The 26,785-nt window shown below is 44.9% G+C and overlaps 1 protein-coding gene across 1 annotated transcript; it reads left to right on the plus strand.

Annotated features, from left to right (window-relative positions):
- Positions 1-5,059: 5,059 nt before the first annotated feature.
- LOC306919550 (alpha-N-acetylgalactosaminide alpha-2,6-sialyltransferase 2-like) lies at positions 5,060-25,220 on the plus strand (the record flags this gene model as incomplete). The annotated part of the gene is made up of 8 exons (XM_079532315.1): positions 5,060-5,557; positions 6,791-6,953; positions 9,340-9,505; positions 13,143-13,281; positions 16,486-16,589; positions 21,722-21,805; positions 24,430-24,529; positions 25,035-25,220. The coding sequence occupies 8 exons, from the start codon at positions 5,060-5,062 to the stop codon at positions 25,218-25,220; spliced, it is 1,440 nt and encodes a 479-aa protein (XP_079388441.1).
- Positions 25,221-26,785: the final 1,565 nt, after the last annotated feature.

Raw genomic sequence — 26,785 nt, forward strand, 5'->3', positions numbered from 1 at the left:
ACCCACAACACCAGAGGGAGCGCAACAAACCATGTGCAACCCAGGTTCGGCACAAACAAGGGACTAAAATAATATCGCTCCTATGCCACCAAAATGTGGAACGCCCTACCAACAGCCATTAAGACATGCAAATCCCTTGACTCCTTCAACTCCTTACATGATTTTCTGTTTTGTTTGTTTTTTGTTTTTTTTTACATAGAAGTGTATATTTGTACGTCTCTAATGTTCTGATGATGAATTGAAAAAGGTGGACCCTGTTGTAAACAAGTGTAATGCTTTATCAGTGTGTCCACAGTAACAGTCTTTGTATTGGGTTGTGCTTTCATGTGAAATGTATTCATTCTGCAAACTGTTAATAAATACTTCAATCAATCAATCAAACAAACAAACAGTGGACACCTAAAAGGTTAGCTAGCTGCCTTCAATCTCATGCATGATAGTGACACATGTCTTGCATTTCCGCCATCTACTGGACTGTGGTAGCATCACAACAATGCAAACTAATTTATAACCAGTGTCACTATCCCATCCATTCACACACAAACTATCTAACAACTATCTAACTAACAACACAGACTCAAGTGTCTCTGAGTTGGTGTGAATCTTGCCCTCAGTGTATTACCCAGATCTTCTCCTTCTCTTTTATGTCCATAATGTCTACAAGTCCTCTTGTATTTCAACAGTAGACTACAAATCAGAACCATGGAAATGAATGCCAGAAATCATCTCTTGTCCATATAGGCGTACAGTCATACACTGATCAGCTCAAAATGCGAAAATAGCTGATCTACAGGCTCTCAACGCGCCGCAGCGCGACGCGTTGTGAGCTTGTAGATCTGCTATTTTCGCATTTTTTGGTCCAAAACTGCCCCTCGAACACTCTGCATGTCCCTGTTGAAGAAGTACTAGTACCTGATTACATGACTTATCCACAAATACTAGGGTTGTCCCGATCAGATCGGGTGATCAGAAATCGGGGCCGATCATCACGTCATTTTCAAATGATCGGATCGAGAGCCAAAAAAACTTGATCGGGACATCCCTATAGTATCAATATCATATCTGTAACTGAGAATACCTATACTTGCAGGGGTTGTCAGTAGGATGTGTTGGGAAGGCCTTGTGGCCTTGTGATTTAGGGGACTTGTATCTTGCCTTAGGCGTTGGGGGAGGGAGCTGGTGAACTAGTCAATAGCAGTCAGCTTGAGCCCAATGATATCTAGGTACCTCCTTGATATATGATTCTGAATACTTACTTCCACTATGAGATACTTAGTAGTATAAGATATTTACCTGTAGTATATTGTTCAGTGCTTCTGAGCGCCACACTTTATAAGTAGACGTGATGTCGTGGCCTGACGTCACGCCATATCCACCGTTTCCGTGACAACAATATCCATATCATGATATTAGACTGGATATTGTCTGTGGTTTTGTGAGTTTATATGGAGAGAAACAGGCTAATAATGCAATTCAATCATTTCAATGTGTATAGAAAAAATCACACCCGTGTGAACTGAGTGGTGTAAGGTTTTATATAGCATGATCAGCTGTGGTCTGACGTAATGTCTGACGTAATGAAATCACACCCGGATGTGATTTCACAACTGGCTTTTTTTGTGCAGAAAAAATGAACATGGTTGCTACAGTCATCCAGTTCACCCGGGTGTGATTTAATTACGTCAGAAATTATTTTGAACATAGCAACCATGCTCATTTTTTTCTGCACACAAAAGCCAGTTGTAGGAGTGGTTTACACCACTCAAAAATCACACCCGTGTGAACTGAGTGGTGTAAGGTCTGTCTGACGTAATGAAATCATGTCTGACGTAATGAAATCACACCCGGATGTGATTTCACAACTGGCTCTTTTTGTGCAGAAAAAATGAGCATGGTTGCTATGTTCACCCTGTTCACCCGGGTGTGATTTAATTACGTCAGAAATTATTTTGAACATAGCAACCATGCTCATTTTTACCTGCACACAAAAGCCAGTTGTAGGAGTGGTTTACACCACTCAAAAACAGAGCTTGTATATCTGCTATTTTTGAAGAATCGTGAAAATGTGGTTCAAATCTTTGAATATATTTCCTTCACAGCTACCTCAAATCTTTGCTTCTGGGAGGTCCTTGGAACAACATATTTTCAGATGGGCGGTCGAATACAGATAATGTTTGGGGTCCTTGACATGAAATAGTTTGAGAACTGATATACAAACACAGGTTTTTCCAGAAAACTGTCGTGATTTAGAACTTAAGACATCTAGAATCAGGTCTCCGGTCTCAATGGTTTTAAGTTACACTACAATGTGAAGCAAGCTGCCAGCCAGTGATATTACAATACTCATGTGCGGGCTCATGTTCTCTGCCAAATAAACAAGGTGTGGTGAACAACCTTGTTATGAATGAAAGTCTCCACCAGAGACTTAATTAGTTGTGTGCTGGACAGATAGGGCAAACAGCTCCCGGTCCTGTACTTGTACTTTATTATATGAGTGAAACCTGCACCTCAGGAGTCAGGAATGATAGGAGGACGCTACCGGAAGATTCTACCATTTCTGTTCCTGGTGTCGTGGTGCATTCTGTTGTTCGTGCTGCCATGGGAATATATGTCAACGATACTCGGGTACGTACAGTAACAGTAGAGCTGTAAAAGTGTCGTGTTGCATTACATTAGTTGTGCCCACACCTTTTTGACTTGAGAGGTTAGTTAGTTAGTTGGTTTCATTTATTGTCCACGTGTGGAAATTCGTCTTCGGTCTCAATAACAGCAAAAAACTAAAAGTTACAACAACAGCAACAACACTTACACAATTATTTTTTCATGGCAAAAAAAGTGCAGGACAACAGTGGCAAATATCTACTTTTAAAATGAACAAGATGTACCCACCAAAAAAACATTATGCCATTGCTGAAAATACGTAAAAAGAAAATAGGGGGGAAAAAAAGTAATGTACCTGAGACTTTGGAATATCGATGCTGGCATTAAATATAAGAATTATATGTTATTAGCAGTTGTATCATTTTATAATACCCTATAGCATGACTTTGTGACCTGTAAGTAGTGACAAAACTTTGTATAATATGCTATAACATATTGATGCTTATAAGACAATATTCCATTTAATAAACATAATGCATTATGACACAAACTTTACAGCACTTCTCTATGTGTCTTTATATAACCACATAAGTTATGATAGTTATAATGTGCTGTTCCACTGAGCATGATAATGCATTATGACCAGCACTTATAATATGTTATAAATGTGGTTCTAAGTTGTTATACATGATTACAAACATTTATAACAAGTGTTATAATGCCTTATAAGCACATTATAATGCATTATAAATGAGCTTATAATGCATTATAAAGGCGACCTTAATATAAAGTGTTACCAGGTTTTTTTTCTTAGAAGAATTCACAATGCAATTACAAACCAGGTAGATTAATAATGCCAGTACTCTTCTAGACAACCATGACGTACTACTATATTTGGTATTTTAACGGGTTTCCAACCAACTTATATAAAGATGAGCACCCTGCTCTCTATGGAAAATGGTAAAATGGTAAATGGTGCATTCATATAGCGCCTTTATCCAAGGCGCTTTACATAGATTGTGCATTACATTCATACACCGATTGCGGCGGAAGCCATGCAAGGTACCAACCAGCACATTGGGAGCAATTTGGGGTTCAGTGTCTTGCCCAAGGACACTTCGTCATGTAGACAGGAGGAGCCGGGATTCGAACCGCCGACCCATGGATCATTGGACGACCTTTTGGAAGTCACATTTAACTCCCGACTTTTGGAAGTCACATTTAACTCCAAGAAGAAACTTTTAAAGAATTATACAAAACTAAAGGCTATGGGGCAAATCGGAGAAGTAAAGCTAAACAGCACTGAACCTGAATACTTTGATAATGTTTGGAATTCATCAGTCACTTCAGTTGAACTACTTTAGACTCTCCATACTGAGTAAAATGGACCCGAGTTAAACTGTACTTGGTGTGTTCTTTTTTCAGCCTACAGTACACGAGCCAGGGGCTCTATTTTCGCCCATGCTAAAACCCTTATCCCTAAACTACTTTGCCTTTTTTTTTTTAACTATTTTGAAAAACATTTTTGAATAGTTAAAATAGCCAATCTACAAGCTCACAATGCGTCACGTTGTGGCATGCTGTGAGCTTGTAGATCGGCTATTTTTTGGTGAAAAGGTATTTTCAGTCTGTCCTATAATAAGGGATTCAAAGTATTCTCTCCAGTTTTCCTCCTTACATACTGCATCTTTGGGGAAACATCAGATATACATATTTACACACTGTTAATATGACAAAAGGTGCTATAAAGTCACAATGTAATTCATGGTGCGGTGGATTAAGAAGTTATTTACAGGGGTGACCTGAGGCACAAAAGGTTTGAGAGCCACTGACCAAATGGACCCGTATTATGAGCCTGTAACTCTGAGCGCTACGGACCCAAAAGCAGAGTTAGAAACAGATTTGAATTGCAAATGGATTGGTTTGATTTGTAGCCCACTCAGAGTTAAAGGTGTACGTTGTCCAAGTAAAGGCAGAAAATAAGTTGTCTTCCATCTGTATTTGTATCTGTAGTTACTATATATCTGAGAGAAGAACTCAGGGAAATTAGCACTATCTATCTTCTGTCTGTTCTTATGCAAATGTTTTGTGGCTCAAGGCCCACACTCCGACACAGGTATGACCGTGACTGGGAGTATATTATATACTATATGAGGGTACTGGGTAATATTACAGTAATATATTAAAAGTAACTTGTTATGCCCCAAGCTGACTATATGTGACTAACGGGGCATGTTGCTTTGGGTTGTGTGTTTGGTGCAGTTACCCTCTGAGCTCGGCCCTCCCTCCAAAAACACACATCCAGAGAGGACGAGGTGGAGACTGGATCGTTGCCGCTTTCATTTGGAACCAAAAGGACCACCATGACGATGACGCGTCTCGCACCGGTCCCATCGGTGCCGCGGACGCCACGAAGGCAGACCACCCGTCTGCCCGACGACCACAGGCTGGCGCGGCGATGTCAAAGACCACCACTGCGATGCCCCCCGATACCACCCCGGGCAGGGAGACCCCCATGCCCACCATGCCTGCTGCGAAGCCCCCCCTCGTCACCTCCCCGCCCAGCGAGACCATGCCCGCTCCGAAGCCCCCCCTCGCAACCTCCCCGCCCAGCGAGTCCATGCCCGCTCCGAAGCCCCCCCTCGCCACCTCCCCGCCCAGCGAGACCATGCCCGCTCCGAAGCCCCCCCTCGCCACCTCCCCGCCCAGCGAGTCCATGCCCGCTCCGAAGCCCCCCCTCGCCACCTCCCCGCCCAGCGAGACCATGCCCGCTCCGAAGCCCCCCCTCGCCACCTCCCCGCCCAGCGAGACCCCCATGCCCGCTCCGAAGCCCCCCCTCGCCACCTCCCCGCCCAGGGAGACCCCCATGCCCGTACTCTTTAAAAAGGACTTTGACAAACTGCCTCGGTGGGATTTCGAGGACGTGTACAAGCGGGGCGGCCAGCCCATGCAGACGGTAAGCGGTGTATACAGTACAGTACAGTACAGTACAGTACAGTACAGTACAGTACAGTACAGTACAGTACAGTACAGTACAGTACAGTACAGTACAGCGCAGTGACATTTAATTCAGAGGATTTGACTGGGTATAGTACTGTATACAATAGCTCAGACCACGTGTTTGGCATTATCTGAATACCTGCAGTACTGTCTACAGGGCAGTGGTTCTCAACCAGTGGATTGGGACCCCCAGGGGGTCCCCAGTGCCCACATGATTTTGAGGGGTCCCCGGGAACATGACTGAAGATGTGTCCAGAGTGTGTGTACACACCATCGAAAGTAATCAACAAAGTATACTATAAAAACTGGTCAGTTGTCCAAATTGTCATAAGATATTGTGAAAATATAGCCGAGATTGGATATTATTTTTACAATGTTTATCTGTGGAACCGAGGCAGACTAAATGTAATGCCTCAACTCCAAGTGCTTGTCAGGGTGGGGTTCATATACTGTGTGATTAGTTTGGGGAGTCCCCAGTTCAAATATGATTATTTCGGGGGGTCCCCAGTTCAAATATGATTATTTCGGGGGGTCCCCAGTTCAAATATGAATATTTCGGGGGGTCCCCAGTTCAAATATGATTATTTCGGGGGGTCCCCAGTTCAAATATGAATATTTTGGGGGGTCCCCAGTTCAAATATGATTATTTTGGGGGGTCCCCAGTTCAAATATGATTATTTCGGGGGGTCCCCAGTTCAAATATGAATATTTTGGGGGGTCCCCAGTTCAAATATGATTATTTTGTGGGGTCCCCAGTTCAAATAGGCTATGATTATTTTGGGGGGTCCCCAGTTCAAATAGGCTATGGTTATTTTGGGGGGTCCCCAGTTCAAATAGGCTATGATTATTTTGGGGGGTCCCCAGTTCAAATATGATTATTTTGGGGGGGAGGGGTCGCGGCCTGAAAAGTTTGAGAACCACAGGTCTAGGGCATAACTAGGCTATAGTTGTTGTGTAAGATGAATTCTGTCAATTATTGCCCCTACCTCACTTTAGCTGCCTACACACACACTCTCTCTCTCTCTCTCTCTCTCTCTCTCTCTCTCTCTCTCTCTCTCTCTCTCTCCCCATTCATACCTCTGTCTATGGTCCCCTCATTGAATGTGAATGTAAGCGATTCCCTCCTTTATGTAAAAATGCAAATGTATGTATTTTCATTTCATATGAATCAACCATTGTGTGTTTTCAGACTTGCCCCCAGTCCCTACGGCGGTCTGCAGACCAGAGCTTCATGCGTTCTTTCATTCCCGACGTGCGTTTATTTATGCACAAAGAACACCTCAGCGTGAGCGAGTGGAACAGGCTGGCCCACTTTAACAACCCATTTGGGTTCATGGAATACCAATATGAAGGTGTGTGTGTGTGTGTGTGTGTGTGCAGTGGCGTGCACAGATAGACACTAGGGGGTGCTAGAGCACCCCCTGCCCTTTTGGCAATGTGCCCTTTTGAAAAGGAAAAAAAAAACTTTTTATTTTATTTTTCTTTAAAAAAAATAGCAGACCTACAAGCTCGTAGCGCGCCACTCGGTGGCGCGCTATGAGCTTGTAGATCTGCTATTTTTCAATAGCTAAAGCATAACATAATGCTAACACCAAAAGGGGTTCCCGCCCAAAATGGATTAAGGCAACCGGCCGGTTCCACGCGCTGCACAAGGTGCCCTTTTTTAACTTGAGCACCTGCCCCTCTAAATGTCTGTGCACGCCACTGTGTGTGTGTGTGTGTGTGTGTGTGTGTGTGTGTGTGTGTGTGTGTGTGTGTGTGTGTGTGTGTGTGTGTGTGTGTGTGTGTGTGTGTGTGTGTGTGTGTGTGTGCGTGTGTGTGTGTGTGTGTGTGTATAGTAACTGCATCAAAAAAATCAATTTTAATTTCAAGAATTTCAAGAAAGTATATTGAAATGAAAACAGCAACATTGATTGTCCCGGAATCTAATATTTCCACCTTTATTGCTGCTTAATTAATTGATTTGTTCAATCGTGCACAATTGAGGTATTTATATCAGACCTAAGGCCCCTGGGACGGCCTATAACGACTAAATAGTTACTACTAAGCAAAGTACTCGGACATATACTGTTTAATGCTAAAGCTTGAAACTGTTACTCCAGTGTTTAAATAATCCAAACCAGTGTCTTTTACATTATTTTTGGTCATTTCTTTACACATATAATTAACGCACACGTTGGTAGGATTATGGATGGATTCAGTTTGCCTTGTTGGCCTAAACTCTAGTTTATGAAAATAGCAAGACTAAAGCAAGACAGTAATAGTTGGTATAGTAAGAGAAATCTATGAAAATCTGGGAACTAAATCGTTACCAAGAAATTTCTTCACCAATGTGTTTCTAAAGGTGTCTAATAACATGTACTAAAAGTTTGAAATTCAACTCCCGTGGGAAAATTGAGTTATTAGCATAATATGTGACCATACCCATAACATCCTATATAAGGCAAAAAAGTCCAAATTTCATCATTCTTTAAGTAGCATGTGACATATGAAACTAGGGTGTTTGCATGATTCTGAATCCATTCCAAGCATTAGTTTTGCACAAAAAACACTCCTTGGGCTAAATTAGGCCATATCCAGTTGACCAAATGTGCTGACCTCATCACGTTTGTGTGGCCGTTTTCCTCACAAGGAGTGTTTTTTGTGCAAAACTAATGCTTGGAATGGATTCAGAATAGTAGTTTCATATGTCACATGCTACTTAAAGAATGATGAAATTTGGACTTTTTTGCCTTATATAGGATGTTATGGGTATGGTCACATATTATGCTAATAACTCAATTTTCCCACGGGAGTTGAATTTCAAACTTTTAGTACATGTTATTAGACACCTTTAGAAACACATTGGTGAAGAAATTTCTTGGTAACGATTTAGTTCCCAGATTGGTCAAATACCTGATAAAATGCCCTTACTAGTAGTTTAGACTGAGGTCTAGTTAGTTAGACTGTGGTCTAAACCGTTAGTCAGGTAATTAAAACCTATAAGGATGACAAAGAAACAGAGCAAATAGCACATTATGTTTACAGCTATTTAACTGATATTGTACTAATATGCAATGATATAATGTTAATACAGAAATAGAATGTCTCATACCGTTAGTCCATTTAGAAGTCAGATCGTGTGTTTACACGGCTCAATCTTGTGGTTGCAAGGCCTAAACTAAAGCCTGGTCTCATCACTGTGGGATGTTTCCCCAGTAGGTTGTTACAGGAAAGAGACAGAAAATAGCTTTTTCCTGCCATATAAGCCTGAGAGGCGGCCCTACCCAGGGGGTCGGCTTGCAGGCTAGCTAATTTGGTAACTCATGGCTCCATTAGGGTGCCATGGCATGCAACCTATAGCGAAAGGCATCAAATGGTATGAATAACTCCACATTGATCGTCTTGCCATGCAAATAATCGGTATCGAATCGTTTTGCTATATGCAAATAATCAATAATCAATACTACATTTCTGTGCGTGGTATTTAGCAATTTTTAGAAGAAAAAAGAAAAAGAGGGGTTTAATTACTTAGTTTAAAATAATGTCAATGTATTTTAAATAGTTACTGTATCGATGTCAAATCATTGAATCGTATCGTATCGCCCAAAATTAACCAATATCGTCCATGTATCGTATCGTCAACCATGATACGTATCGTATCGCTGTTAAAATGTATCGTTACACACCCCTACAATATACTGTGCATTTTCAATGAAGTTTCTCTCTAATGTAAAACACTAGCACACTCTTGTGCAGACGTGAAAGTGGCCGTGGATCTGATCCCAGAACCAACGCATCCGCTGCTGCTGCAGGCGTCCAGACAGCCTGGAGGCTGCGTGCGCTGCGCCGTGGTCGGCAACGGAGGCATCCTCAACGGCTCCGGCATGGGGAAGGAGATAGACGCTCACGAGTTTGTGTTCCGGTCAGTGTTGGTTTTTTTGGCAGCACATTTCTATTTTAGTTTTAGTCAGATAGTCTCTTGAATAGTTTTCATTTTAGTTTTAGTCACCCGGAATGTTTTGGTGTTAGTCTAGTTTTAGTCGACTAAATGTCATAAGATTTTAGTCTTATGACTAAATCTACAGGTGATTCAGTCGATTAAAATGTGTTTTGGTGGGGCCTTGATGCCGTCGTAATGGCTGATTTTACACTTGCTGAAAATAGCAGATTTACAAGGACCTTGTAGATCGGCTATTTATATGTGACCCTCTTGTGGAAAAAAACAGTACTTGAGTTAATAATAATAATAATAATAATAATATCTCAAATGTATATAGCGCTTTACATAAAACACTAAATGTACTTTGTTACGCTTAGCTATATACCACTGCTGAGTGGATAGCTGGATAGTTCACACCATCAATCGGAAGGAAGAGGAAGTGAAAAAGAAGTTGAATTAGTAGCACGATAACAGCTGTTGTAAATCGGATTACGAGAGTCCAACGAGAGTTTGTTTAATCACAAGTGTGTTCACAAACGTCCCCTCATTGTACAGTGCTAGTGCTGTACAACTGTTGACATTAGAACAAACCATTTGCATGAGTCGAGTGCACAGCGTGATTGAACAGCGGTTTGAGAACATTACAAAACATGTAAGACAAACAACTGGACTATGAGTGAGACGTTGTGGGTTTATACTGTACCAGTGTAGTTCCACACTCACTACAGAGGGCCACTATAGTTCCACACTCACTACAGAGGGCCACTATAGTTCCACACTCACTACAGAGGGCCACTATAGTTCCACACTCACTACAGAGGGCCACTATAGTTCCACACTCACTACAGAGGGCCACTATAGTTCCACACTCACTACAGAGGGCAGAGGGCCACTATAGTTCCACACTCACTCCAGAGGGCCACTATAGTTCCACACTCACTACAGAGGGCCACTATAGTTCCACACTCACTCCAGAGGGCCACTATAGTTCCACACTCACTACAGAGGGCCACTATAGTTCCACACTCACTACAGAGGGCCACTATAGTTCCACACTCACTCCAGAGGGCCACTATAGTTCCACACTCACTACAGAGGGCCACTATAGTTCCACACTCACTCCAGAGAGCCACTATAGTTCCACACTCACTACAGAGGGCCACTATAGTTCCACACTCACTCCAGAGAGCCACTATAGTTCCACACTCACTACAGAGGGCCACTATAGTTCCACACTCACTACAGAGGGCCACTATAGTTCCACACTCACTCCAGAGAGCCACTATAGTTCCACACTCACTACAGAGGGCCACTATAGTTCCACACTCACTACAGAGGGACACTATAGTTCCACACTCACTACAGAGGGCCACTATAGTTCCACACTCACTCCAGAGAGCCACTATAGTTCCACACTCACTACAGAGGGCCACTATAGTTCCACACTCACTACAGAGGGCCACTATAGTTCCACACTCACTCCAGAGAGCCACTATAGTTCCACACTCACTACAGAGGGCCACTATAGTTCCACACTCACTACAGAGGGCCACTATAGTTCCACACTCACTCCAGAGAGCCACTATAGTTCCACACTCACTACAGAGGGCCACTATAGTTCCACACTCACTCCAGAGTGCCACTATAGTTCCACACTCACTCCAGAGGGCCACTATATGTCCACACTCACTCCAGAGGGCCACTATAGTTCCACACTCACTCCAGAGGGCCACTATAGTTCCACACTCACTCCAGAGAGCCACTATAGTTCCACACTCACTCCAGAGGGCCACTATATTTCCACACTCACTCCAGAGGGCCACTATAGTTCCACACTCACTCCAGAGGGCCACTATAGTTCCACACTCACTCCAGAGGGCCACTATATTTCCACACTCACTCCAGAGGGCCACATTGCATATTACTGTCGTAGCCGGCTATTTTTACTATATTTTAATTGAAATCCTGAATAATGCTTTGCTATTTTTGAATTGGATTTAATTTAATTTCAAATGCATTTAATACTAGTAAGCTGAAATCAATAATATATCAGTATTAACCTGAGGGCCACATTAAGTGAAGGTGGGTGCCGCATGTGGCCCCCGGGCCGACCAGTAGCCCATGTATGGCTTAAGAGGTCCCAATAGCACAAAGGCCCCCTTTCCACCAAAACAAAAATAACTGATTCCGTTCTTTATTTTTTACGATGGTTTATAATTACTAGACCTGTACGTGCCCGTCGCAGTCGGCCACCGACCTACTTGGGAACGATGCAACTTGGGAACCTAATGATATACGTTGTCATAGCACCCGTTTTAACTGTCAGCCGGTGGGTGTCCCACACATGCACATGGAGATCTGTGTATGTGCCTTTGTGTGAAGACTGCAAACTGAAAAGTGTACTTGGCAATCAATTCGGCCCACTGGCAGAGCCTGATTGGTTGAGCCTCAATTGGCTGAGGCAGAGGCTGGAAATTGCACAGGTGAAAGGAGGTGGCCTCATTAGGCCCACTGGCAGAGCCTGACCAGAGCCTTTTGTGGGTCCGACCGACTCGATACCTGGCACTGCACTCCCTGTGGAGGTGTGGAACGTGTGTGTCGAATGTGAAGTCGGTTCTCGAGTTACGTGCATTACAACCGTACACACACGTACGCACGCACGCACGCACGCACGCACGTACGTACGCGCGTACCCAGAGACGTGGCACATTTATTATTTTATTATTATTAAAATTAGGCGGGAACAAAGAACGGAACCGTTTCAACCCCGGTGTAAAATGGTGTTTTCTAGTCTAATGGTATCTTTTCTACTACGAAGGGTCACTCAGAACCTTCCAAATGTTTGTTACCCCCCTTTTTCTCCCCAATTGCAGTCGTTATGCCAATTCAGAGCCTTAGATATAGACAGAGTTACGCAAACTGCGTTCTCTTCATGGGGCTTCAGTCCAATGGCGGCTCTCCTAGATAGACTTCTATTGAGCATGGGGACAACCAACTGGGACCGGAAGTCCTGGACCGGAAGTAGGCAGAAATGCATTGGACCCAGGCAACAGCCCAGCTTTAATGATCTTAAATCCCTTTATTTTAGATTGTTTTGTAGTAATAGTACAACATAAACATTGAAGAGACTTTAGTTGTTACTGTACAATACTTTTTAAAAACAGTTGTCATGTTGCACACATGCTTAAAATAGCTCTTATTTGCACCACCCTCGTTGAAAACAATGTATTTCCAACTTCAGCTTGTCTCAGTTCAGGCTGCATGAACAGCGCTCGAGCGCTCGGTTTCTGCCCCCTCTAGATCGTACCTCTTCTATTAGATGGGTCTGAGCCAATTGATTCCTCCCCAAACACATTTTGTGTGCTGTCTAGTCTCTGCTGTTGTATCCTACTGACTCACCTGCTGCCAGGCAGTGAGTTGTGTTGTGTTGTGTTGTGTTGTGTTGTGTTGTGTTGTGAATACTGTACATAGGACCCGAATGGAAACAAACCCGCTCTGACTTTATCTTGTTAAAGATACCCTAACCCTCTGTTCTGTTGCTGTTTGCATTACTGTCTAATAAATAAAGTATTCAATCAAAAAATTAAAACACTGTGGCCGTGTTGTTGTTCCCTGTCAGGATGAACGGCGCCGTGACCAGAGGTTTCGAGCAGGACGTAGGGAACAGAACGTCGGTGTACGTCCACACGGCACACTCCATCACCACGTCGCTGTGGTACTGGAAGCCATACGGCTTCCACAGTGTCCCCCATGACGAGGTACATGTAGGCAAGGCTTCCACAGTGTCCCCCACGACGAGGTACATGTAGGCAAGGCTTCCACAGTGTCCCCCACGACGAGGTACATGTAGGCAAGGCTTCCACAGTGTCCCCCATGATGAGGTAGATGTAGACAAGGCTTCCACAGTGTCCCCCACGATGAGGTACATGTAGACAAGGCTTCCACAGTGTCCCCCACGATGAGGTATGTAGACAAGGCTTCCACAGTGTCCCCCACGATGAGGTATGTATGTAGACAAGGCTTCCACAGTGTCCCCCACGATGAGGTATGTCGACAAGGCTTCCTCAGTGTCCCACACCAGTGTCCCACACGATGAGGTATGTAGACAAGGCTTCCACAGTGTCCCCCATGACGAGGTACATGTAGGCAAGGCTTCCACAGTGTCCCCCACGACGAGGTACATGTAGGCAAGGCTTCCACAGTGTCCCCCACGATGAGGTATGTACACAAGGCTTCCACAGTGTCCCCCACGATGAGGTATGTATGTAGACAAGGCTTCCACAGTGTCCCCCACGATGAGGTATGTAGACAAGGCTTCCACAGTGTCCCCCACGACGAGGTACATGTAGGCAAGGCTTCCACAGTGTCCCCCACGATGAGGTATGTAAACAAGGCTTCCACAGTGTCCCCCACGATGAGGTATGTAAACAAGGCTTCCACAGTGTCCCCCACGACGAGGTACATGTAGACAAGGCTTCCACAGTGTCCCCCACGATGAGGTACATGTAGGCAAGGCTTCCACAGTGTCCCCCACGATGAGGTATGTAAACAAGGCTTCCACAGTGTCCCCCACAATGAGGTATGTAAACAAGGCTTCCACAGTGTCCCCCACGATGAGGTATGTAAACAAGGCTTCCACAGTGTCCCCCACAATGAGGTATGTAAACAAGGCTTCCACAGTGTCCCCCATGATGAGGTACATGTAGACAAGGCTTCCACAGTGTCCCCCATGATGAGATGTAGGCAAGGCTTCCACAGTGTCCCCCATGATGAGGTATGTAGACAAGGCTTCCACAGTGTCCCCCATGGTGAGCTATGTAGACAAACTCAGAGCAGGCCATGTGGTTTGAATAGGGTGTATAATTGCACAGCTGCCATGTTGGAAAGAACTCTTCCTAGTACTTCCGGGCCTCTTCCCTATACTTCCTTCACAGGTGTTACCGATGATGCTAATGAAGGCTCTGTTCCATCCTCCTGGTCATTCAAACAGAGCCTGCAGGGTGCTGCCGCTGTTGTGCATAGACAAGGCTTCCACAGTGTCCCCCATGATGAGGTACATGTAGACAAGGCTTCCACAGTGTCCCCCACGATGAGGTACATGTAGGCAAGGCTTCCACAGTGTCCCCCATGATGAGGTACATGTAGGCAAGGCTTCCACAGTGTCCCCCATGATGAGGTACATGTAGGCAAGGCTTCCACAGTGTCCCCCACGATGAGGTACATGTAGGCAAGGCTTCTGCAGTGTCCCCCACGATGAGGTATGTAGACAAGGCTTCCACAGTGAAGTGTCCCCCATGATGAGGTACATGTAGACAAGGCTTCCACAGTGTCCCCCACGATGAAGTATGTAGACAAGGCTTCCACAGTGAAGTGTCCCCCACGATGAGGTATGTAGACAAGGCTTCCACAGTGTCCCCCACGATGAGGTATGTAGACAAGGCTTCCACAGTGTCCCCCACGATGAGGTATGTAGGCAAGGCTTCCACAGTGTCCCCCACGACGAGGTATGTAGACAAGGCTTCCACAGTGTCCCCCACAATGAGGTATGTAGACAAGGCTTCCACAGTGTCCCCCACGACGAGGTACATGTAGGCAAGGCTTCCACAGTGTCCCCCACGATGAGGTATGTAAACAAGGCTTCCACAGTGTCCCCCACGACGAGGTACATGTAGACAAGGCTTCCACAGTGTCCCCCACGATGAGGTACATGTAGGCAAGGCTTCCACAGTGTCCCCCACGATGAGGTATGCAAACAAGGCTTCCACAGTGTCCCTCACGATGAGGTATGTAAACAAGGCTTCCACAGTGTCCCCCATGATGAGGTACATGTAGACAAGGCTTCCACAGTGTCCCCCATGATGAGGTGTAGGCAAGGCTTCCACAGTGTCCCCCATGATGAGGTATGTAGACAAGGCTTCCACAGTGTCCCCCATGATGAGCTATGTAGACAAACTCAGAGCAGGCCATGTGGTTTGAATAGGGTGTATAATTGCACAGCTGCCATGTTGGAAAGAACTCTTCCTAGTACTTCCGGGCCTCTTCCCTATACTTCCTTCACAGGTGTTACCGATGATGCTAATGAAGGCTCTGTTCCATCCTCCTGGTCATTCAAACAGAGCCTGCAGGGTGCTGCCGCTGTTGTGCATTACACGTTGGCTCACTGGAAACACTCTGCTACCATGGAGCTACCATGTTGGAGCCTTGAATTCATGGATGTTGTTTTTGTCGCTTTCCTAAAGCCAATAATGTCATGACTAGCAGTGCCGGTTCTCTATGGAGACACAAAGGAGACCCTTTGGTTTTGAACCTGGGTGCTAAAACCAGTTCTGAACCAACCTTTAGGGTTCTGAACCAATTCATTTTCAGTGGAAACACTAGTCTGAACTGGTTCAATATTACGCAGGAAATAATAACTGAACCGGTTCCCTTTTTACCTCCTTTAATGATGATTTCCCGTTTTTTGGCTATATGGAAGTGTATATCTGTACGTCTCTAAATGTTCTGATGAATTGAAAATGGTGGACCCCATTGTAAACAAGTGTAATGCTTTATCAGTGTGTCGTCCACTGTTAACAGTTTTGTGTTGAGTTGTGCTCGAAATGTACTGTAATTCTCCAAACTGTATATAAATATAAATACTTATAACAATCAATCAATCAATCAATCAATCCACCCTGGTAGAAAAGGGGCCTTTTTGTGTCTCCATAGGAAACCACTGGTGGTCATCAAGTTATGATGACCAGCTACATCTCTCACTCACTCTCATACACCACACACGCACACGCACGCACGCACGCACGCACGCACGCACGCACGCACGCACGCACGCACACACACGCGCGCACACACACACACACACACACACACACACACACACACACACACACACACACACGCACACACACACACACGATGCTGAGCATGTGCCTGTGCTTTCTGTGTGTGTGTCACTTGTTTTGCAGGGAATAAAGTACGTGTTGATTCCTGAAGGGATGAGGGACTTCCAGTGGCTCACAGGTCTCCTGAACCGAACCACGGTACCAGCGGGCGCTTATGAAGGCATGAGGTACGCCCACGACCACGACCACCCATTTCTTCATATTGCTCCTGCTCATTGTAATATGGTGCCATTTTAAGGGACCAAGCCCGAATGGACTTAATTGGTCCATTATGTATAAATTGTCCGGTCATATGTTAGAGGCGATGCACACACACTCTTGTTTATGGAAATCTTGGCCCGATACTGATGTTTAAAATAACAATTTAGCCAATACCTGATATATATTCAGTTTTTGTTTTTATTTCTCCCTTTTGTCAGGGAAACAAATACATCTTCAATACAAGGAATACTTGTTCGGAATCTACAGCTTAAGTAGGCTGCAGATAACCAACACACCAATAGCCAACATAAAATGTAGCCTATGCTTATCAACAACAGATATATACTGTATCGGCTAATGCCATAAGTTAATGTCAGTTTCATTTGCCAATAATACCGATATTGACCGATAACGGCAAATATCGTCCGACACCGATATGTGGCCTACTCTTGTTTGCTGCAGGCTATTTAATTAGCATGCTGTTGACATGATGTCACACAGTGAGTGAGTTACCGCTATGTCACTTGTTGCGTTCACACGGGCAGCCACAAAGATGCAGTCTACCACTCATTGTCAATGGGAGCCAGCGACATGACGATGCAAAGATACAGTCTACGACTACCACTCATTGTCAATGAGAGCCAGTGACATGACGATGCAAAGATACAGTCTACCACTCATTGTCAATGGGAGCCAGCGACATGACGATGCAAAGATACCATCTACCTATACCATTCATTGTCAATGGGAGCCAGTGACATGACGATGCAAAGATGCAGTCTACCACTCATTGTCAATTGGAGCCAGCGACATGACGATGCAAAGATACAGTCTACCACTCATTGTCAATGGGAGCCAGCGACATGACGATGCAAAGATGCAGTCTACCACTCATTGTCAATGGGAGCCAGCGACATGACGATGCAAAGATGCAGTCTACCACTCATTGTCAATGGGAGCCAGCGACATGACGATGCAAAGATACCATCTACCTATACCATTCATTGTCAATGGGAGCCAGTGACATGACGATGCAAAGATACAGTCTACCACTCATTGTCAATGGGAGCCAGCGACATGACGATGCAAAGATGCAGTCTACCACTCATTGTCAATGGGAGCCAGCGACATGACGATGCAAAGATGCAGTCTACCACTCATTGTCAATGGGAGCCAGCGACATGACGATGCAAAGATACAGTCTACCATTCATTGCCAATGGGAGCCAGCGACGTGACGATGCAAAGATACAGTCTACCATGCATTGTCAATGGGAGCCAGTGACATGACGATGCAAATATACAGTCTACCTACCTTTCATTGTCAATGGGAGCCAGTGACATGAAGATGCAAAGATGCAGTCTACCATTCATTGTCAATGGGAGCCAGCGACATGACGATGCAAAGATACCGTCTACCTATACCATTCATTGTCAATGGGAGCCAGTGACATGACGATGGAAAGATACAGTCTACCACTCATTGTCAATTGGAGCCAGCGACATGACGATGCAAAGATACAGTCTACCACTCATTGTCAATGGGAGCCAGCGACATGACAATGCAAAGATGCAGTCTACCACTCATTGTCAATGGGAGCCAGTGACATGACGATGCAAAGATACAGTCTACCTACCTTTCATTGTCAATGGGAGCCAGTGACATGACGATGCAAAGATGCAGTCTACCACTCATTGTCAATTGGAGCCAGCGACATGACGATGCAAAGATACAGTCTACCACTCATTGTCAATGGGAGCCAGCGACATGACGATGCAAAGATGCAGTCTACCACTCATTGTCAATGGGAGCCAGCGAGATGACGATGCAAAGATACAGTCTACCATTCATTGTCAATGGGAGCCAGCGACATGACGATGCAAATATACAGTCTACCTACCTTTCATTGTCAATGGGAGCCAGCGACATGACGATGCAAAGATGCAGTCTACCACTCATTGTCAATGGGAGCCAGCGACATGACGATGCAAATATACAGTCTACCATTCATTGTCAATGGGAGCCAGCGACATGACGATGCAAAGATACAGTCTACCATTTATTGTCAATGGGAGCCAGCGACGTGACGATGCAAAGATACCATCTACCTATACCATTCATTGTCAATGGGAGCCAGTGACATGACGATGCAAAGATACAGTCTACCACTCATTGTCAATGGGAGCCAGCGACATGACGATGCAAAGATGCAGTCTACCACTCATTGTCAATTGGAGCCAGCGACATGACGATGCAAAGATACAGTCTACCACTCATTGTCAATGGGAGCCAGCGACATGACGATGCAAAGATGCAGTCTACCACTCATTGTCAATGGGAGCCAGTGACATGACGATGCAAAGATACAGTCTACCACTCATTGTCAATGGGAGCCAGCGACATGACGATGCAAAGATGCAGTCTACCACTCATTGTCAATGGGAGCCAGCGACATGACGATGCAAAGATGCAGTCTACCACTCATTGTCAATGGGAGCCAGCGACATGACGATGCAAAGATACAGTCTACCATTCATTGCCAATGGGAGCCAGCGACGTGACGATGCAAAGATACAGTCTACCATTCATTGTCAATGGGAGCCAGTGACATGACGATGCAAATATACAGTCTACCTACCTTTCATTGTCAATGGGAGCCAGTGACATGAAGATGCAAAGATGCAGTCTACCATTCATTGTCAATGGGAGCCAGCGACATGACAATGCAAAGATACCGTCTACCTATACCATTCATTGTCAATGGGAGCCAGTGACATGACGATGGAAAGATACAGTCTACCACTCATTGTCAATTGGAGCCAGCGACATGACGATGCAAAGATACAGTCTACCACTCATTGTCAATGGGAGCCAGCGACATGACGATGCAAAGATGCAGTCTACCACTCATTGTCAATGGGAGCCAGTGACATGACGATGCAAAGATACAGTCTACCTACCTTTCATTGTCAATGGGAGCCAGTGACATGACGATGCAAAGATGCAGTCTACCACTCATTGTCAATTGGAGCCAGCGACATGACGATGCAAAGATACAGTCTACCACTCATTGTCAATGGGAGCCAGCGACATGACGATGCAAAGATGCAGTCTACCACTCATTGTCAATGGGAGCCAGCGAGATGACGATGCAAAGATACAGTCTACCATTCATTGTCAATGGGAGCCAGCGACATGACGATGCAAATATACAGTCTACCTACCTTTCATTGTCAATGGGAGCCAGCGACATGACGATGCAAAGATGCAGTCTACCACTCATTGTCAATGGGAGCCAGCGACATGACGATGCAAATATACAGTCTACCATTCATTGTCAATGGGAGCCAGTGACATGACGATGCAAATATACAGTCTACCTACCTTTCATTGTCAATGGGAGCCAGTGACATGACGATGCAAAGATGCAGTCTACCATTCATTGTCAATGGGAGCCAGCGACATGACGATGCAAAGATACAGTCTACCACTCATTGTCAATGGGAGCCAGCGACGTGACGATGCAAAGATACAGTCTACCATTCATTGTCAATGGGAGCCAGCGACATGACGATGCAAAGATGCAGTCTACCACTCATTGTCAATGGGAGCCAGCGACATGACGATGCAAATATACAGTCTACCTACCTTTCATTGTCAATGGGAGCCAGTGACATGACGATGCAAAGATGCAGTCTACCATTCATTGTCAATGGGAGCCAGCGACATGACGATGCAAAGATACAGTCTACCACTCATTGTCAATGGGAGCCAGCGACATGACGATGCAAAGATACAGTCTACCACTCATTGTCAATGGGAGCCAGCGACGTGACGATGCAAAGACGCAACAATGCACGCAGCTGCTCCAAATGATACTCCCGCCCGTCTTTGCGTCTGCCGTGTGAACGAAACAACTGTGTTGTTTGTTGTATGTTGACCTGGCAGGCCATGATGTCACAGTCTCCGAGTGTAGGGCATTCACTTCTAGTCATTTTTACTAGTTGACTAGTTGCCTAGTTTACTAGTCGACTAGTCGACTAGTTGTTAAACCACCTTTTATGTTTAAAAAAAAAAAAAAAAAAAAGGGTTCATTTTTTTTTTTTTTTTCTTATCAACTAGTCGACTAGTACCAGCAAGGTCGACTAGTGGATTTACTAGTCGACTAGTAAACTAGTCGACTAGTTGCTTAATGCCCTACGAGGTGATAGGTCTCCGTCCTATCAAATAGTTACGCTCAGCACTCAGGACGGAGATTAATCACAGGGCGGAACATTAATGATATCATAACCGAGCGCATCGCTCCACAGGCTGGGAGCGCCTGTTGGGCAACATTCGATGTAATTTCCGGTCGGGAAGTCATCCAAAATGTTCCCCCCCCCATTTTAGTGGATGAGAGGAAAAATCTGCAAACGTGAATAACTCTTGATCTAAAATCAATCCGTCCAATTCTAACCAAAGATTATGTGTTAGACCAGGGGTTCTCAACGTTTTTGGCCGGGGACCCCCGGAAATGCTTTGGCAACGTCTCGGGACCCCCGCCCCGCCCCCTCCCGACCCCCAATATAAATTGACTGCTACAATAACCTTAAACCATTTTGGGCGGGAACCCCTTTTGGTGTTTTAAGCATTGTTATAATTTAGCTATTGAAAAATAGCAGATCTACAAGCTCATAGCGCGCCACCGAGTGGCGCGCTACGAGCTTGTAGGTCTGCTATTTTCGAAAAATCGTGAAAATAAAATTTAAAAAAAATATATATATATTTTTTTTCTTTTTTGAAAATAATTTGGGGACCCCCTAAAATAATTTGGCGACCCCCCGAGGGGTCGCGACCCACGGGTTGAGAACCCCTGTGTTAGACGGCCCATCGCGGTCCCGTCGCTTGTCGCGTTAGAAGTAATCATACCTCCCGTTGTCGTCGATCGCCTCGGGGGTGTTTAGGCTACATCTAGCTACTTCAGCTACATCCAAGATGGCGCCTGGTGCACCCTGAAAAGGGCTCCGTAGCTGCAAATCGCTGGGCGCACTGATTTAATGGTTACAAATACCCCCGGGGTGTTTTAATGATGTCACTGTGTTGACCTTTGACCCGGCAGGCCCTGGACATCCTACGCCGGCCAGTTTGATGAAGAGCGCTTCTATGTCCTTCACCCGGACTTCCTCCGATACGTGCGGAACAGGTGAGGCCTGCGTTTGGTTTGGTCCAGTCCCATGTCAAGGACCCCCAGAATTATCTGTATTTGGTTTGGTTTGGTCCAGTCCCATGTCAAGGAGTCCCAGAATTATCTATATTTGGTTTGGTCCAGTCCCATGTCAAGGAGTCCCAGAATTATCTATATTTGGTTTGGTCCAGTCCCATGTCAAGGAGTCCCAGAATTATCTATATTTGGTTTGGTTTGGTCCAGTCCCATGTCAAGGACCCCCAGAATTATCTGTATTTGGTTTGGTTTGGTCCAGTCCCATGTCAAGGACCCCCAGAATTATCTGTATTTGGTTTGGTTTGGTCCAGTCCCATGTCAAGGACCCCCAGAATTATCTGTATTTGGTTTGGTTTGGTCCAGTCCCATGTCAAGGACCCCCAGAATTATCTGTATTCGGCCGAGGACCCCCATATGAAAATATTTTGTTCAGGGGACCCCCCCCCCCTCAGAAGCAAAGATTTGAGTTAAAAACGTTTGCTGTGAAATACTCTAGGACCCTTAGAGTATATATGAATAGAGACGGTACCCGGAGGAAACCCTGAGGCGAAATGGACATAGTGGCTGAATTTGGTATTGCAGCGCTGGTCCAAACACATGAACGCGCTGGTCCGTTGACTATCATTGCGCACGTTCATGATGACACGTGAACGCTGTTTCATACGTGAACGCGTGCAATGATAGTCAATGGCCAGCGCGTTCATGTGTTTGGGCCAATACATCCCAGAATGCACTCTGTTCCTACCCGGAAGGAGGAGTGAATTCGCCTCATGCGCTGTTGAGCAACTTAATGCAAGTGGATGGGAGGAGAAATCCGGTGCCGTCTCTATTCATATATACTCTAAGCTAGGACCCCTAGTGTTTTCCCTCTACACCGGCGATTTGGTCCGTGAGAATATGGCAAGTGGGCCCCCCACTTAAGAGGTTAATGATAATACCAGATATAATTGGTCCTCACAACAAATGCACCAGATGGTACCATTTATATCTATAAACAACATGTACACAATTACCTGCATACAGTATCAGTGGCTTGACATTAAACTTGTCCTGTTGTCCGGGACAAGTAATACATCTTACAATACATACAGTATTAAAAAGTGCATTCAAATTGTACTTGTCCGTTGGACAATTTACTCTTGGTTTCACTTTTTCTGTGACGGTACTAGCAGCCAACAGTATTGTCTGGCATTATTTTATCTAATCACCTTTCCAATATTGTTAATAGCCCTATATATAGCCTATATGTCTGTGATCTTACATACATTTCATGGAATCATGTATTCCAAATACACAGTCATAGACTGTATGACCACGTCGGCTTTCAAACTTGTAGCACTGCATGTGTTCTCACCCAGTAATTCTTTTTTTCTAAGAATCGGAGTCAGATATTGTCCTCTAGTTTCATATCCATTTGAAAGTTCTGGCAGAAAATTAAAGTAAAATATCACTACTTTTCTATGAGGAAAAGCTGGACTGAATATGAAAACTTCCCTTGGGAACAGTCAGTGTTTGGGAAGCACAAACGTATGGGGCACACAATTGACAGGTGTGTTGTGATTGGTGTTGGGTAATTGATCACACCACCTATTTTGTGCGCCCCATACATTTGTGCTTCCTGAAGGAAGTTTTGATATGTTCAGTCTAGTTAGTCTAGTTAGTTTAGCCTAGCTAGTCCCCAAAACGACTCCAAGTCTTAGCAATTAATTTACTGGGTGAGTACACACGGTAACATGTCCGCTCGCCCCTTTTCCATCTCGCCCCACTACTCTACCTTTATTTAAAAGGTATTATCATATTAATTTATCATTGTTAAGTTCACTCTGTATATCCACGGGCATAATAGCATGATGATGCCATTACAAAACATGGGCAACATGGAAGAAATGTGATTAATAAAACGAAATGAACTGCTAGAAGGTCATAAATTAACTTAATTAAGCAGTCACCGTCTCTGTGACATGTTGTTCTTTCTAAATTTTACAGAGTATAGAGATCGACTACTATGCAATCAAATAAATCTGTATACAAGATAATAACTAAATTAACTGTTAACTACATTTAAAAGAATCGCGGGGGCTAGTTGGTAAAGGGGCGAGCAGTCTCGTATTCGTACACACGCAGTGCTACAAATTGAAATGCTAACGACGTCAGTCTGCTACCCGTGCGTGGATAGGACTGATCTATATGGCTGTGTATTTAAATTGGAATACATGAAATGTACATATGTAAGATCAGTAGATCACAGACATTTTAGTGCTATTAACTTGTAAACTGAGAATATTCATCTAATATTCAAACATGTATTCACCAAAACCAACTTACCGTAGTCAGTTGAGTTCAAATGTATTTTTGTGTGGTTGGTTATCACATTATCTGTAGGCTATGTATATTTCTTTATTTCTTATATTTGACCTGAGTATCTTTCCCTTCTGCTCTCACTCTGCCTCTATGCTCTCTCTTCTCACAAAATACAACACAACTTTTGGAGCGTGCGCGAAAAAGACAAGTGCACCCACTTCTTTAACAGCTGTACACCTGTCTCGAGACAAATGCAACTTGACTCTGATTAATTTGTGATGATATCATGTGTTTCCTTCCAAAAGGTTCTTGAAGTCCTCTGTTCTCAGCGGGAAGAACTGGTCGGTGGTCAGACCGTCCAACGGGGCCTTCACGTTATTTCTGGCCTTGCACACCTGTGATGTGGTAGGATAATTAATTAATGCACACCTGTGTGGCGTGGTAGAATCATTATTAATGCACACCTGTGTGACGTGGTAGGATATATGTCCCGAACGAATTTTGTAACCGATACTGATACCCGATTTTAGAGCGGGGACAATCACTGATAACCCATATATGCAACCGATATAGTGAATTTTGTTAGCAAAGAAGTTAAGTTTACCGATTATGTACCTGTAAAGGTGACAGTAGTACAGACAGCTGGAATGTCAGCTGGAATGCTTTAGCATTAGTCTAGTTATAACTTATAGTCGACTAAATATCACACACACACACACACACACACACACACACACACACAAACACGCACGCACAGCCATGTGTAACAATGTTTTTCTCTGTCCTGAAAAAAGTTCCTCTTTATCGTGCATGTGCACGGTCGAATGTCCTTTGTTCTGTTCGGGTCAATTTGTCTCCTGAGTTGTTTGTTGTCTCTCCCCTCCCCCCCCCCCCCCCCCCCCCCGGCCAGGTGGACGCGTACGGCTTCATGACGGAGGACTACGCTAAATATCCTAACTACTACATGGAGCGTGAGAAGACCAAGGTGGTGTTCTACATCAACCACGACTACATGATGGAGATGAAGACCTGGAAGAGGTTCCACGACGCCGGCGTCATCAAGCTCTACCAGAGAGAGAGAGAGGACTCGCACTAGTTAACACCCATTTAGACCATGAGGACGGTTCTACAAATGCCTTCTAAATGCTGACAGTTATCTGAAAAACCCATGTTTCTGTGTCAGTGGTTCTCAAACAGTTTCATGTCCAAGGACCCCCAAAAATATATATGTATTTGGCCGCCGACCCCCATCTGAAAATATGTTGTTCCAGGGACCCCCCCCCCCCCCCCCCCCCCCCCCCCCAGAAGCAAAGATTTGAGTTAACAACGAAGAATATATATTCAAAGATTTGCGCCACATTTTCACGATTTTTCAAAAGATAGCAGACCCACAAGCTCATGGCGCGCCACTCGGTGGCAAATACACAAGTACATTTATGGACGGGAACAAAAAAAAACAATAAATAGGCCTATATGGGCATATGTGAAGGCTAGTACACATCCGAACATGTGCAGGTGTTGGATTGTACAGTTAAGATGATCCTTTTGAAGCTTCTCAATGGAACTGTCAAGGCCAGTTTTAATCTGGCTTGCAGTTCATTCCACGAACACCAGGGGGCCAAAGAAAGGGGCAGATTTAACGATGCAGTCTACCATTCATTGTCAATGGAAGCCAACAACATGACGTTGCAAAGACCGAAATGATTCATGTACAGTATAGTAGGCCTATAGCTGTTCCAAATCAACTCACAATGCGTCTTTGCATCATCTCATCTGCCCGTGTGAACGCACCTAATAGTCCAGTTTTCGGTGAAAAGGTGACCACCGTAAACTACAAAATGAGGTCACGCCGCGGTGGTAAAGGCCTATTCATAGTCAAGTTTTCGGTGAAAAGGTGACCACCGTAAACTACAAAATGACGTCACGCCGCGGTGGTCACGGACTCACACAAAACATCTCTCTAGTCTGTTTTTGAGTGGTGCAACCACTCCAAGGAACAGCAATGTCCGTCCTAACCTATGTGACTATGTGACTATGTTACTATGTTACTATGTTTAGAGTACCAGTAGGGGCAAAAGTGGCGCTGTTGTGCCAGAAACAGAGAGAGAGAGAGATAGTGCTGCACTGTTGCCTGCTAATGAGAGAGAGAGAGAGAGGGGGGGGAGGGGGAGTTGCACCACTCAGTTCACACGGGTGTGATTTATTTTACTAAGGACCGTTTCGGTGGTAAAACCTCTTCACCAAAAACTGGAGCATGAATAGACCATAAGCATGAACTCTAGTCCAGTGGTTCCCAAAGGGGTCTGGGGACCCCCAGGGGTCCTTGAGGGAGTTCCAGGGGGTAACCCCTCAGCTAAATGATACCAGCTCAGTGGCCTTGTGGTTAGAGTGTCCGCCCTGAGACTGGGAGGCTGGGGTTCAATCCCCGGCCGGGTCATACCAAAGAGGACCCAGTGCCTCCCTGCTTGGCACTCAGCATCAAGGGTTGGATTGGGGGTAAGTCCCTGCGACATACTAGCGTCATGTCCAGGGGGTGTACTTGTACATCAAGCTGCCTCACGCTACAGAAACAGGAGATAGGCTCCTGCCCTATGGGCCTCATAGCTCGGCAAGGCTACTTACTTCAGCTAAATGATAGTTAGGAACCAAATGGACCCTTAT

Source organism: Electrona antarctica, assembly GCF_951216825.1.
Source record: "Electrona antarctica genome assembly, contig: scaffold_26, whole genome shotgun sequence".
Taxonomy (NCBI): Eukaryota; Metazoa; Chordata; class Actinopteri; order Myctophiformes; family Myctophidae; genus Electrona; species Electrona antarctica.